Genomic DNA, 16,663 nt, shown 5'->3' on the forward strand with positions numbered 1-16,663 from the left:
TTCATTCCAGGTACATTTCTGGTTGTTGTTTTCTTACAATGTGGTATATTGTAATGAAGGTCTGAAATTTGTGTATTTTTACCAAGATTTTTTGCAGCAAAATGATTGTCATCACCTTGTGTGGGGGGTGTATTCTCCTTTGTTTGAACATCTGTAGCAAGGGCCCTTCTCTTTGTCCTTAACCGAACGGTATCAATTGATGGATAGTCTGCATTATGCTTGCTATGCAGATCATATTGTGGAGTTAAATTTGGTGAAGGAGACCTATTTTCTTTGAGTATGTCATAGCCATACATTCCAGGTAATGATCTCTTCAGACTTTCAATATAGGGAGATATTTTGTAACGTAGGTCTGGAAATTCATGTTGTTTGGCAATGTTAGTTTGAGAACCATTAAATACGTTAGGTTCCATGACTTGTGGTGTGACTTCATCTGCTATGTTTGGTTGAAGTCTTTTCTTCTTAGTGTCAAGAATGCATGTAGAAGGTTGTGTCTGTGCAGTACGCTTGTTGTGAATTTCATTTTGTGGGGGAAGCAATGGCACAGGAATGTCCAGGATATGTTTATTGGCAGTACCATTAGATACATGGGCAGTTCTACTTATAGCAGTTTGTTTTTTCTTAGTAGGTGAGTTAACTGTATTAGGCTTGATAATGGTTTTCTTGTTAAATGCTGAAGAAGTAATATCAGTTAGAGGTGTCTTTTGAGATTGAGGATTTTCATTGCCGGTCTTGTTTTTTTGCAAGGAAATCCTTCGTGTCCTAGCTTGAGCAGCCTTAGTCTCAGGTGATACATGATCCCTTTTCATTGTCTGTGACATCCATATATAAAATGGGAGAGAGGAAAATCAAATTTAATCAACAATGTATTGATGATGTATAAATATTTTTGTCAGACCAATCCATCTATGAATGTTTGATTCAATGTACATATATAACTATGTCTTAAAATATTGTAAGATTGATGTACATTTGCATGATTCAGTATGATGTTAACTGTTATGGATTTAAAACACATAAAAATTGAATAGTCAATAATGTTAGCAAACTCAGCAACAACTTCATTATCTAATTAGGTTAATAATGGTCATATGCAGCAGTTAACAGATAGGATAAAAGTGATGAAAAAAGAACAAATGTAGAACATACCTTGACTTTGTTGTGTTTGAATGAAGTGTATTCAAGTATTGAACTCAGCTTGGAAGGAGTATATTGAATAGTGATGAAGTGTTTGTCTATTGAATAGTAATGAAGTGTTTGTGTTTCCTGACGCTTAACATGTGCAATTAAATTAATTGATATATATTGAAAATGCATTATAAAATATATGTTGTATGTTATGTGAACCAAATACAAAAGATAAGCTATATTTAATAAAATATAAGTGTAATATGTACTTGTAGTAAATATGAAGTAGATACTTAAAGTTGGACCAAAAAGTAACTTTGCTTGTATAACAGTTCAATGTAACAGGTGTGGTACATATGATGTAGTGGTGGTCAGTTAAAAAATGATGGAAATAGTCAAGTAGTTGGCTGTATTGTCTTTGCGTGTGATGAGGATTGTTAAAAGTGAAATCTTGGCATTAAATGCATGGCAGGCAAAGAGAGGGAGATATTTGGAAGATGTCTTGTCCAATATTGTGATAGCTGTCTTCACAGGTATAAAGCAATAGAGTAATGATATATATCTTAATATGCAGGCAATTAATTTTATAGTGAATCAAGTTTATAAATAAGCCAACATCAAAACTACTTGTAGTTTTAAATGGATATTGTTTATAAAAGGACGGTATTCGTCTTAATATTTTGTACTCTTAATCCAGGTAAAACTATCTAGTACATGCAACTTGTAAAACATGAAGCTGAAAAGGTAACAAAATGTGTTATATATTAAAGTATTCAGGCATTAATAGACAATAAGAAAGTTGGACCTAAATATAGATTGAAGGGATGAGAAAGTGAAATGGTTGAATAATACGTAGGATTAACATATTGTAAAACATGAACTAGAGAAGGTACTGAAAGGTGGTTTATAAAGAATTATAAAATTCATAGGTAAGAATATGTTGAAAAAAATATAATTGGTAATTTTATTATTGTAAATTAATGTTGAAGGATGGTATGAGTATGACATATATATTGGTAAAGTATAGACGTATGAATTGGATGATATTGTAATGACAGGATAAAAAATGGTGTACAGTGCAACTATCTTGTCTGAGATATGAGTGAATTTTATTAAGATAGATTTATGATAATTGTATATGAAAACAGCAATAGTAAAATTAGCAGTTGAGAAAGTTATAGTCAAAAAATTATATCAACCTCAAACTGGGCTATTAAGATAGATGGTTGTGTTACTCATATGTTTTAGTAAAAAGAGTAGGTACTGGCCTTAAATTTGGAAGTGAAGATGCAATAAATATTATCAACCAATAAGTGGAGATCATAAATTATAAAATGAAAGTGGTGAGTTAAGTAATATAGTAATAATATAAAGAAGTAGCAATGCATAAATGAAAACAGTCTGGTAGCATTTGGGATCTAAGGATCAACCAAGATAGTTAAATTACAAAACATGTTTAAAAGTGCATAAGGATCATATAGGAATAGTGGAATTGGAGTCAATAAAATCAGCATAAGCCACTTCTCTATCTTGATCATAAGCAAAAAGTTGTTCCTCCTTAGCACATCATCTTACTTCTTCTCCTGTTTAATGAGTTTGACTCTTTTTGATGAAGAGTGTTTGGTAGGAATGAGCTCATCATTGGGTGTTGGCTGAGGCACCACAACCTTTGTTTTCACAGGAGTAGGACTGGGATCAGCAAGAGATATGTTGCTTGTAGGAGTGAGCTGTGTCATGTTGTCCCAGTTTTTGTTAGCTCCAGGAACTTTGAAGTTGCTAAGAGGTGTCATCTGGCTGAGACTCTCAGGATCATGGTCAGCTGTTCCAGACAAATCCTGTTGGTTGTTTACATGGTTAGCATATAAAAAGAGGTCAGAAACCTATATAACTATGTTTTTAATTGGTTAGTAATATTGAATGTTTATTGTATATAAGAGTGTAGGTCATTTACCGCAGAGATATTGATAAAATCATCATCGAGATTAGTTGGAGTAACAATGTCCTGAATCATAGCAGTTGGCTCAACATCCAAGTTATCTGGTTCAACAATCTTTAACATGCAAAGTAGTGTGTCCCTTATTAATAGGATGTATTTTTTATGTATATATAAGGATAAAACATGTAACTATGCATGAAAAGGCATTGCCATAGTCATTTAAAAAGGTAAGGAGTATGATGAGTGACCTGGGAGTTAGGGAATTTTGACTTCACTTGATCTATAAAAGGTTGTCCTTCCTTAAAACAAACAACAGAAGCTGATTTCCACCTTGGCTGCCATTTGAGCTTAAACACAAAAGTCTTTTGAGCAATGTCATCCATAATTCTCGGGTACTCTAGTCGGTTGGTTAGACCAGCCTAAATAAGAAGGAAATAAGTCAACCAACAGTGAGTTAATAATGCATGTTGAAGGGAGTATGATATAAGAAAGGACAAAAGTTAAATAACCTGAATCATGTTAATGCGGAGCTGAGCAGCAGAAACTGTAACAGCCCGGTGGGCCCCTCGCAAGGCACTGCACCCACCGCACTGCACTGTTACTCACAAGCTTAATCACTAGCCCCCTCACCATACTAGTGTTTTTGCCTCCCGTGGGAATCGAACCTAGTACCTGGGGATAAGTACTACTTCAATGCATTCACACTACCAATTGAGCTAGTAGCTCAATTGGTAGTGTTTTTTTTTGTAACAGCCCGGTGGGCCCCTCGCAAGGCACTGCACCCACCGCACTGCACTGTTACTCACAAGCTTAATCACTAGCCCCCTCACCATACTAGTGTTTTTGCCTCCCGTGGGAATCGAACCTAGTACCTGGGGATAAGTACTACTTCAATGCATTCACACTACCAATTGAGCTACTAGCTCAATTGGTAGTGTGAATGCATTGAAGTAGTACTTATCCCCAGGTACTAGGTTCGATTCCCACGGGAGGCAAAAACACTAGTATGGTGAGGGGGCTAGTGATTAAGCTTGTGAGTAACAGTGCAGTGCGGTGGGTGCAGTGCCTTGCGAGGGGCCCACCGGGCTGTTACAGAAACTCCCAACAACTGAGTGACCTCGCGGTCCCATAAAACAAAGGTACTTCTTTCACCTTCATAAGACACTTCAACCTCAAGCTTGTATCTGTATTCAATAATATAACTATTAGGTACTGTGTTATTATCAGATGACTTCAATTTATCAGTAATACCCTATGAAATGAAAAAGATATTGCATCTCCTAAATGTTGTACCACTGTTGTTGTTATACCTGACTATCTCTGTCTCAGTATTGTGACCATCATCACATGTATAAGGAGGTTTGTCACCTTTGGCAGTCTTAGGGCATTTGTGGCAAACAAAGTAGTACCATCCATTTTTTGTAGAGTTAACCTTCTCAACCTTAGCAACAGTGACACAATAAGTGATCTGGTACAAAATAAATCCATATTAGATTGATAAGTTACCTGTGCACTCTATACTGTTTAATGGTATAAAAACAAATGATACCTGGTCAAGTTGGATAACTTGAGAAAGTGGGATGACAATGTTATTAGATAGTAGATCTTCCTCAGAAGTATACTGTGTACCAGAAAGTGACTGCGTAGAGATTAGCTGACTTTGAGATTGAACTTGTTCGTCTTTAGGTAAGCTGTATTAATAATAAAAACATACATGAGTGATATATAGCAACCTACTTAGAATTAAATGTTAAAAAAGTGGTAAACATAGCAACCTAGCTCTGAATTGATTGATCTCTGGAATGTCAGCATTGATGAACAACTTAGTGTAAGAGTAAGTGTTTGAAACACTGAGAGGAAAGCGACCTATTATAGCAAATTGAAAGATATAAATGCCATTTGTTTTATATGAGTAGTATACATGAAATTAGTGTGGGTTAAATAAATGAGGGTATAACCTTCTTCTTTGATTTTGCAGTAAGCAAGCATAACAATCAGTGGGCCACTATCTTTTCTCTCAGTGTTAAACTTGATAAACCTACCAGCATACTCCTCCCACAAAGTACAGTTAATAGAGATGTCACTGCGAAGCATAGATGGTTCACATGGTTATAAGTCAGAGGTAAAAGTGAGTATTGAATTACGAAATAAGATAGAATATATACCTTAAATCTTTCATTGTAAAGTTGACTTGTAGTTTTTTGCCAGTTCCTTCAATAAGCTGACAATATCCCATTTCCTGGACAACTCCAATAGCATCTAAAAATGCATACCCATGAAATGTTATAAGCATGAGATGAAAAAAGGAATAAATGAAATAACAGTCATATAATTTTTAATGTCAGATGTGGAACTTAATAACAAACTCACGGCATAATTGATCAGGACGCCACTTCCCAGCCAAGATTTCAGCAAAAGGTTTGAACTTCATCTCCGGAACTGGGATATTATGCACATTAACATCAACAGCAGTGGTTCCACCAGTCCATCTCAGTTTGTATTTGTGTTCAGAAGCTTTGAAAGGTAAGTCATTCTTAAGGACATTAAAGTTAGATAATGTGTATGTAGAATTCTCTGTTAACAGTTTGTCAACCATAGCTTTGTATCCAGTAAGGACTATAACTTGTATATCATTCCCCTACAACCTCAAACATAGTGGTGTTATATTATACATACAGTACAATTAAGGAATTTAAGTGTTATAAATTGTATATCATAAGGACCATGTTCAAAGTCATTAGTATACCTTAGCGTCAACAATGATCATCTCTAAGTGTTCCTTCCCATCCTTAACAACAGTCCATTTGTCTTTCACTCGAACAGCTATTTTCCATAAGTCTTTGTTCTCAGTAACGTCAGCAATGAACTGAACTAGCCTTTCATATATAGAGGCTTGATAAAACATACAAGCATGTCAGTGTACTAACCAGAAATCAGGTTTCAAAATAGATGGTTAGTTAAAAAGGTTTGAACTTTTAAAAGTGTCATATTTATGAGAATAAAACAAAGTTGTTTGAAGAATAGTTGAACCCAGTAGATCAAAGTGAAGTAAGGTAACCACAATGGTGTTGTTATAAAAAAAATGAAAAACATATACGATAAACACATGTTTAGGTAAAAAGGATTGAAGTTTTAAAAGTGAAATATTAATGAGAATAAAACAAAGTTGTTTGAAGAATAGTTGAACCCAGTAGATCAAAGTGAAGTAAGGAAACAACAGTGGTGTGCTTATAACAACAAAATGAAAAACATTTAAGAAAAACACATGTTTAGGTAAAAAGGTTTAAACTTATAAAAGTCAAGTAGATCAAAGTGAAGTTTGGAACAAACAATAGTGATTTGATAACAACAAAATGAAAAACATCTAAGAAAAAGGAAACCACAATGTTGTAAACTTTGTTTTATTCAAGGATAGGAAACCACAATGTTGTAAATAAGAAAATAACAATAAAGATCAAAACAAATTGTTTGTTTTGTAAGAGTGAAACAAAGGAACAAAAATTGGATCTGACCAAATTAAACATATAGAGTACATATAAAGAACCAAAGGGAACCATGACATCTAAATTAAAACGCAAACATATGTTGCATGGTATAAGACATATGAGAAAAAAAACCTGAAGACATGATATCTATGAACGAAATTAGATCAACGTGTGGAAATAAAATACATTAGAAAGGTTAGAGTTCTAGAGTTGTTACCAGCCATGGACATGGAGAGATAATGAGTTTCTTGAAATCTGATTAGTTAGGAGAGAGTGAATGTGGTTTGGTGTGAGAGGTTAGCTTATAGTACAAAAAAGATGTGGAATAGTGTTGTTTTAGACTGATGGGGTATCTGACAAAAAGATGTTTGAAAAAAAATCTGAGCTCCTCTTTTCCCTCTAAAAAGATCCCGTTAGCATTTGTTAGGATGTAATGTGAGTGTCTGCCTTTGTTGTCCAAATAAACCGGACCGAAATGGTTTTGTAGTTAGATGACATCATAAAGCTAACTTTGATGTGCAAAGAAAGTGGACCATTGCAAATCAACTTAGTTACATGACATCAGTTAAGTTAATTGAGGCCATTTAGTTGCATAAAGTAAATTGTAGACACATTTTACCCTTCATTAGGTGATTTGTCATTAAACCAGCATGGGGCAAGAATGTGTTTTCCACAACATCTTCCCTTCTTATATTAAGAGAGATGCTACATTCAATTATTTTCGTAACTCCTTTTACCATAAGCATGTTTTAATTTTAAATAATTCTTGTAACTTGGTATAGCGCTCATGCCATAAAACAAATAAAAAGGTTTCATCATATTTCTACGTCCATAGAAACGTTAGAAAGCTCCAACCACTTTCTCATCAATGATCCAATCTCATGCTAAAGATCACTCGTTATTCTTACTCATGACTTTTCATTTGTATAGTAGATTTATAATTTCACGCCACTTATTGTGTGATGCAACCAACCTTTTAGTTCACATATTTATTGCACTACTTCAAAGCTAAATATTGTGATTCCTCAATATATTTTGTGTTTCATTTTTCAGCTTATCTGCCGTCCCTTCTCAAGAGAGAAACCTTTTAGTGGTTAATACAATTTGCTATATTTTGTTTTTGAGGGAACTTGCTATATTTTGTTATTATATATTGTAATATTTGTTGAAAACTACTTTTGGCTATTAATTTATTGTTTGTTTTTTTCCAAAGAAGTGTGTTTCCATTCCAATGTATTGCACCAAGTAATTTACATATGTCAAAATGCAAATATCTCTACGATGATAAACAAAATCGATCTCCAATACTTTTAATACTGATCTTTCAAAAAAGTTAATATTAAATGGATATCACTTTACAATGTGCATTAAATAACCAATTTAGAAATTTTCCTTAATATTACGTGTCAAAAAGTAACCTAAATTTAATTATTATTTTTTTAATTTTATAAATGCAATTTTATCTACACGGTTGGAATAAGCCTTCGATCTTATATGATATAAATAAATAAACAAACTTCCATGTTATTTGTGACCGTTTAGTTTTCTCTTTTTCTTATTTTTTTTACAAAAGAGGGTCAAATGCCCAGTGGAAAACTAAACAACTAATTGAACACACCTATGTGTTTTCTCTATTCATTCGTGTTAAAAAAAAGTTAGAAAATAAGTGGGTTGCATTTATTTTTAATAAAAACACGATGTATCACATATTTTTCTTCATGTTTAAGGCATAGTCTTTTTGCTGGTTCAAAGCAAAATATAATAACCTTGCTTTTGGCTGTCACACGTGGTGGCTAAATCCTTTTAATTTCTTATAACCGTTCTTTTTGTTTCTTGTATTTGTATCATGCATGTTTCTGATGTAAGTGTATACTTCTCCTTGCCTCTCTCTAGCACTCCTTGTACGGGGTAAGTAGAAAAGAATTTTTAATATAATTTCATTTTATACTCTTAAAAAAAATTACTAAGACTTCATCCTACTTAAATACAAAAATTAAATCGATTTTATAATTAAAGCCGCGTAACGCGTGGACATACATCTAATCTAATAATTAATAAATTTGAGCTAATTGTTTTTAGATAGGAAGTGACAAGATTTCAATAGAGCATGATGGGTTTCTATTGAGTTCCACATCACGTCAATTTTAGGCCCATTTCACATGTGCGAATTATAACTTTGGGGCTTATGAGAAAGGGGGACTCATTTTCCTTTAGCATTTTTAGGTTCCATCGACGTTGGGTTTGGACTCAAATATTCAAAACCATTCAATTCACACATATACTAATATATAACAAAATTTTCAACCAAAGTTAATTACACACCATTTACATTAAAAAAATACTCAACACCTCCAATAAATAAATTGGTAAGAAAATCATCAAGCGATCCTAAATGTATTTCCTGGTGTTCACAACGGACACCAAGATGAGAAGAAAACAACACTGATTGTTGTTGATGAGAATCATAAAAAAGCACAAAAAAAAAAATAAGGTGGAGGAGGGAACATGTCACCTCTCAAATAAGGAGGCTTAATCCTACATTGAGACTATGCCCCACAATTAAGAGTGTCGGAACTTGCAAAATTTTCAGGATATAATGTAAACACATGACATTACTTTTTGAAATATATTTTTTAAAGTTGCAAATCCATTGTTGTTTACTAGCGTCTAAATGGGTACTCCCGTGCCCGTTTGTCCATTTTTTTCTATTGAGTTAACGTGTGAAAATATTATTCTCAATTTTTTATCCATAACTTTATTTATGAATTGGGACAAACATTACATTTTTTTCCCTCTTCTTATGGAAAAAAATAATAAAGGGGGAAAGAGGGAGTAAAAACACAATATCACTATGAAAAAGAAAGTTGTCGCAAAAATTGTCACAACAATTCATGTACAAATATTATCCTTTTAGAATAATGCATGGTTTACATCAAATAAAATGACAAATACAATGGAGTCATGTTAAATAGTACATCTATAGAGGCCTCCCTTTTTAAGACCATATTTAGTGGCATGATTAATTTGTTATTGATTCAACCCTCAAATGAAGAAAATGCATTACTTCTATAAACAATAAATTAAAACTATATACTTTGAAAAGAGAATGCATGATAGAGTTAAATTTAAAAAAAAAGAAGGCACCTTCAAAAAAAAAAGAAGGCATTAATAAATTAATAAATAAGAACAAATTCTCTCCTTCAATGTTGTTCAACTGTTGCAACCACTTAACATTCCTATCTTATTGTTTGAAAACACTTCATTGCAACAAACATAAAAAGTGATGAGTGACCAATAAAAAAAATGAAAAAAAAACATGTATTTTTTAGCGGAGTGCCGACGACCCTCCCCTACTTTAACTCTCATCTTCGCCCTATCTCTCATTAACGGAGTGCCGACGACCCTCCCTCTTTTATCACTTTCTTATTCCTATTTTGTTCCCCTCTCTCTCCTCTCTCTCTCTCTCTCTCTCTCTCTCTCTCTCTCTCTCCCCCTCTCTCTCTCTCTCTCTCTCCATTCCCCTATGATTTTTTCTTCTTCTCATGTTTCCATTTGTTTGTGTAAACTTTGATTTCTCTTTTTGCACTTAACCTTTTTAGCATCAATTGTCTTTCTTTGTGTGAATTAGCATAAACATTTATCTCATATTAAATCAATGAATCAACTTCATTACAAATAAATTAACCGTTCTCACTCATTCTAACCATACTAACCATTATAATGTTTGTCAGCTTTTCCAACTGCGTTAACATATGTTTACAAAAAACAACACAGTCAAGTATAAAAATATGTTAGCACAATAGAAAAAAGAGAGTGTCTGTTTACATACTAGTGCACAAAATGAATGTTTCGGTGGTCTCTTATTGTCAGGTTGAAATAAAGAGTAATATCAACAAAAAGTAAACTGTTCATATCTTATTGTTCGTTATAGTCATAAATGATCATATTATAACCAAATGATAAATATAGTCTATTAAAATGAAAGTATCTTTTGCATGATCAACATATGGTAGTACAATTGTCTTTTACCAAAGGAACAACACATTTCTCAAATTATATATGCTTTGTTAAGTACCCACTTTTCTGATGGATGGTCTCGCAATTGCCGACATGGTAGTCACGTTATTGCACTGAAATGGGAGTCACGCTATTGCTGATATTAATTTAAAACATAGACAAATAAGTAAAATGAAAAGGCAAAGGAGATAAAGAGACTGCTCAAATGAAACTATTTGACCAACAACACACAACATTCTCCCCTTTGCTAAAATTAACAACAAACCAAGTTATTGTAAAAAAAAATATGTTAAAGGCATACTCTAAAGTCATGACTGGATTCCTATATAATTACCTCGTGTTTAGTAAAGTCAACGCATTTTCTAAGTTATTCATGCTACTTTTATCTTCCTAGTTTTTGATTTTTTTTTATGTTCAAGGAAAAGATGTTGTCGAATATCAAATAAGAGTAAGAGAAAGATGAATCTATTATTTGTTAGTGGTAACAACATCGAACTCCACCAACGTTAGTTTAAAGAAAACGTTGAAATTGAAAGTGATTATAAAACTTGATTGAACCTTCGGAAAATAAATTAAAACTTCATTAAAAAAAAAAGGAGATATATACTTCTGCCACACTTTCTTTATCTCTAAGTTGGCTGTTATCAAATATGCGAAGAGGAATAATTTATCGATGTGGCCGTGTGTTATTCGTTGTGTGCAGTTGTACTAGGAAAACTTGTTAACTTCCTTCTTCGTTGTGCTTAGTTAAGAGAGAAATGAAAACTGTCAAAATCTATATTTCAGCGTAGGAATTAGTTTTCAACGTGTCCATGTATTTGAAATTTTGAATGGAATGTAGGGTAAAATGGAAAATTCTCATAAAAAAAGAAGGATAAAATAGGAAAGCAAATAGGTCATACCAAAAGAAGGTATTGCCTTTATATAGATTATAGATTATACATTAAAAATTATTATAGATAAAAAGTATGGTTAATTGCTCAATTTGTCCCTATAATGTATGCAAAGTTTAAAAAATGTCCATATTTTTGTCCTTCAACAACCTAATCACACATGAGACGTTGATGTGATAAGGAGTCTTATCACGTGAATTTTTTTTATGACATGACAATTCCATTTTTTTAGTATGTGTTAAATCTCGTGAGCAAATGACACTCTTTCACACACTTTTCCTTTTTTTCAACTAAATCAAATTTTGGAGATTGCTCGTAAGATTGGTATGGTTACATTAAATAGTGTCACAACTATTAAGAAGCAATTTTATGGAGTGGATATGCTTGCAAAAAATATTTTTTCTTATTTATTATGAAATATTTTCACGAGATTGGTGTGACAATGCTCAATGGTGTCACAACTAACGAGAATAAGTTTTTGTGGTAGCTACACTGGCAAAAAACATGTTGTCTCGTCTACTATCCTGATTATGGTCGGTGTGATTGTTTTATCTTGGTTTTCGGGTGTCAAACATTGATTACGTTTGAACCTTTTAAACCGGTGATATCTTATTTTTTCTTGGGAAGGGAAAAAGTAAGCAAAACCCTTGAGAATCGAGGTCCGGGAGTTGTTTTCGCTACGGGAAGGTGTTAGGCACCCATAACGACTATAGTATCCTATAGGAACCGTCTTTAATTTCTACGCGCGCGCTTTATTTTTAAATGCTATTTTGAAAGTGTTTATTTAACCTAAGACTTACTAAATGAAGAATTTGGAGGGAGAAGAATGTGTTTGAATTTTTATTTTAGTTGAATTGAAGGAACTTTGATTCCTTGCCTACGTACCCGTTTAAGGGATCAAATCCACCGTAGTTCTCTTCCAAAAATGTTTTTGTTTTTGTTGGTTGATTTTAAGTTTGAAAATTGGAATTTGAAGAATAGAAAGAGGCCTCAAGGGCATGAGATTTAGAAAAGGTGAGGTTGGATTAGTGATTTGCAAAAGAAGTCAAATATGATTATTTTCATTGAAATTTGATTAAGAAAATGAAAAAGGAAAATACAATGGGATTTTGATCCCAAGGTTTATTTGGAAAATGGTTTGAATGATGTTTGTTCAAGTTTTTTGGAAAATGATTTTTTCTAAGTATAAAGCCTAAACATTCATCTAAACATACAATCCTAAACATACATCTAAACATGCATCTTCTAACTATATATCTAAAGTGAGGTGTGTGCATGTGTCGGTGCTTGTGTCGGTGTACATTATTAGAGTCCATTGTCCTTATTACATCATTGGCCTAGATACATTCTATGGTCTTGCAAGAATTAAAAATGGCATAAAAGTAAAATATTACAAGAACTCCTAAGTATTACATTCTAAGTCTTGGTACAAATTAAATTGCAAGAAGATAAAGGTGAATATGAGATGAGATGGGAACGCTTATGAAATAATGAACAAAAGAGTTAGTGATAATAGGCATAGTATGATAGGAAAAATTGACAAGGAAATAAAGCATGGTAACATGATAAAATGGCAAAGAAAGATGACAAAATATACCTAACAAAATACCAAAATCCCAAGCAAATAAAAGACCTATAACCCTCACATTATAACATTTTTTTAAAGAGTTTTGGGGTCAGCCCTAATATGAGAGTTACAAGAAAATTATAGGCCAAGGAATCATGATATGAAATTAGGCCTATTTTTGCACCAATTCACATATTAAAATGACAAATAACTTGCTAACTAAGCAACCAATTATCACCCATTCAAAACAGCACCAAACACTACATATTATGCAACAAATAACACCCTAAGATCACCCATCAAGTACCAATTATCATGAGCCAAGATATTGGAATTAAAACGTGCAAAAAGGCTTCACAAAATATGATAAAAAAACAACATAAATCGCTCACAATCTCACATGTATTTTTCCATCAATTTCCAGCACTCAAAATTCACAAGAAACAATCCTAAATCAATCGTCATCATTGCAATAAAGCTCACCCAAATTTTTACAAGTTTTTAACAAGGTTTTTCAACAAAAATTAAAAGAAACAATTTAAACCCAAGCAAAAAATAATTCTCCGGTATTTCTTGATCAATCTTGACATGTAACATGTCAAAATTGATCAAAAAAATACAAAGAAAGTTATAGGAATTTTTAGGAATTTTTTTAAAACGTTTTTGAGCGCGCAGGGGTGTAAAAATCAATTTGCAGGGTGAAAATAGCACAAAATTTACTAAAAACGAAAATTGCAAGCAGATAAGGCCCAAGCCCAGTCAAAAATGGAAAGATGGGTCAACAGGAGGTACAGGGATCGTTGGATCGATCCAGTTGGATCAGATCCAAGATCCAACCATCAAAATACGCGAAGGCACATGGTAAGGTCGTAGGCTAGCACACATGGGATAAAATGGAATGGCTTGCATTTAGAAAAGGATTCACGTGACAGTAACCACAATCAAAGAAAATTTCTTCACGTGAATCCTCTCTTCTCTCTCAAATTTTCTGAAAACAATATCAAGAACACATCATAATCTTCATCTCCCTCACCTACCTTACCGGAAAATATATGAACATCGCCGGAAAATTCATCAACTCGCCGGAAACTTCATCTTCTCCGGCGAGAAGTGCAGATTCCGGCGAGTCTCAAAACGCTCCGATCTAAACGAATCTTGCAATTTCGGAACCGGTTTTTATTTCTCTATTCGAATTCGAGCAGGCTTTTCAAAATTAAATCAAGAACAACCTACATCTAACACGAACAGATTTGCGAACAAATCAAAAGAAATGAAGAGGAGCAGCGATACCTCTTGGAGCTTCCAATTCGAAGTTCTTCGTGAATCGTTTTCCTTTGTTCTTGATTCCGTTCTTCCTTCTTCTTTCCTTGCTTCAAATTCAATTCTGGCTTTTGCTTTGTGTTTGAATGTTTGTGTGGTAAAGGAAAACGAAAATGGATGTGTTGGTGATGGATTATGATGATGATGATTGTTGTTAGTTGAAGGTGATGATGAAGGTTTGGTTATGGAGGATTCAAGGTTGTTGTGGTGGTTATGGAGGTTAGAGGAGTTAGTTAGGGTGGAGGAGAAAGTTTGTTGTGGTGGTTGAAAGTTGGTTGTGGTGGTGGAAGTGGTGGAAAAAAAAAGTGGTTATGGTGGTGGTGATGAGTGGCCACGTGAGAGAGAAGAGAAGAGGGAAAGAGGAAAAAATTGTTTTGTGATTTTTTTGTGAAATTTGTAAAAAATGATTGGTGTTGAAAATTGACCACAAGTTTGACTTATATAGGTGATGTGGTGAGCCTTGGACCAATTGGAATGAGACATGTGGCACTAGACTTGTAACAAACTCTTAAGGACCAATATCATTTGGACACATGGCACTTGGACTCTAACAAACTTAAAAAGGGATTAAAATGCAAATAACCAAAGTGCGCGGACTAAAATGAAAATTTAAAACTAAAATTGAATTGAAAAAGTAAATTGAAAATTAACGTAAAGCGAGACGATTAAAAAACAACAAAGCAGACAAGAGATTTTACGTGAAATGACCAAAACGCCCCTAGGGCTAAAACGACTAAAAACGACTCAAATGCAATTTAAAAATGATTTTTTACAAGAAATTGAAGCAAAGACTCATACAATCAAAATTAAAAGACTCAGAGACAATTTTTAGGATTTAAACAGGGTTTTGACACATGAAAAGACCAAAATGCCCTTAGGGGCAAAACTGACTCAAAATGACTTCAAATGCAATTTTAAAATGGATTTTGACATAGAATTGAAATGACAAATTATTCAAACTATTTGAAAGGACTCAACCAAATTTTTAAAAGACTGAAAGAAATTTTAACATTGGAAATGACTAAAATGCCCCTAGGGGCTAAACTGACTAAAAAATGACTCAACTGATATTTTTTGAAACGAATTTTGACATGAGATTGAAACAAGGGCTTATACAAACCAATTTAAAAGACTCAAACAATTTTCAAGGATTAAAATGAGTTGAATGCAGGAAATGACTAAAATACCCTTTTTCATGAATTTTGCAAACAATATTGAAATAAAAGGCAGAGAAAGATGTAATTACTCAGAGGCATATCAAATGACTTGAAATGCAAGAAAAGAAGAATTGAACTAGTATTTTTAGGTCCAAAATTAGGGTATAACAGCTGCCCCTATTTAAGTTTCTTTGTCCGGAGAGTCAAGAGACGAAGTCTTTGATTTGACGGGACGAAGATACTTAAATATTAACATTTGCACTGCTTTTGGACATAAAAATACGTTTTCTGATTTTCATAGACATGAATGCCATGCAACATTTCATTTATGAATGCAAGACAATCGAACCGGAATCTACGGGCTGTGTCACACCACCAAGGGATTTATAGACATCAAGGTAGAAAGAACGGGCAACAAATAGACAGGTACAAGCTGTTCTTTGGATCGAACTTGCCACTTGACCGAGGGATACAAACAAGAGACGGGTACAAGCTGTTCTTTGGATCGAACTTGCCGCTTGATCAATATCACAACATGTAAGTTGGTGCAAACTGTTCTTTGGATCGAACTTGCCGTTTGACCGATAACAAAACATAAGCAAAGGGTACAAACTGTTCTTTGGATCGAACTTGCCGTTTGACCGGAAACATAGACATATAAGCAGGTACAAGTGGTTCTTTTTGGATTGAACCTTGCACTTGACCAGTAACAAGATACAAATTGAAAGTCTGGTTTAACAAGATACCAATTGAGGGTAAATTGTCATTGACTTAATTTGAAAATAGACATGACCATTTTTGTTGGCCCAACAGTAAATTGACATTGATTTGAATTGAATTGAAAGTTGACTTTGACATTGACATTGACATTGGCTTGGAAATTGACAATTGACATTGGATTGGCATTGACATTGACATTGACATTGACATTGACATTGGCATTGACATTGACATTGACATTGGATATTGAAATTGACATTTGACATTGACGTTTGACATTGGCATTGATATTGACATTGACATTGGATATTGACATTAACATTGACATTGACATTGGAATTTGACATTAACATTGACATTGACATTGACATTTGATATTGACATTGGCATTGACATTAACATTGACATTGACATTAACATCGACATTGACATTGACATTG

General features: G+C 33.5%; 1 protein-coding gene across 1 annotated transcript; it reads right to left on the minus strand.

Annotated features, from left to right (window-relative positions):
* Positions 1-2,492: 2,492 nt before the first annotated feature.
* On the minus strand, positions 2,493-6,234 carry LOC146917201 (uncharacterized). The gene is made up of 12 exons (XM_085721843.1): positions 5,811-6,234; positions 5,435-5,702; positions 5,230-5,323; positions 5,023-5,147; positions 4,840-4,930; positions 4,614-4,755; positions 4,375-4,532; positions 4,136-4,248; positions 3,574-3,629; positions 3,313-3,483; positions 3,080-3,178; positions 2,493-2,963 (listed from the first exon to the last, which is right to left on the minus strand). Exons 1-12 carry the CDS (start codon positions 5,967-5,969, stop codon positions 2,700-2,702), a joined length of 1,740 nt encoding a protein of 579 aa, XP_085577969.1. The 5' UTR covers positions 5,970-6,234; the 3' UTR covers positions 2,493-2,699.
* Between the last annotated feature and the right edge of the window lie 10,429 nt (positions 6,235-16,663).

The sequence above is a fragment of the Medicago sativa genome, chromosome 6 (genome assembly GCF_051527215.1).
Source record: "Medicago sativa cultivar Bolivia chromosome 6, Bolivia_mono, whole genome shotgun sequence".
In the NCBI taxonomy this organism is placed as follows: Eukaryota; Viridiplantae; Streptophyta; class Magnoliopsida; order Fabales; family Fabaceae; genus Medicago; species Medicago sativa.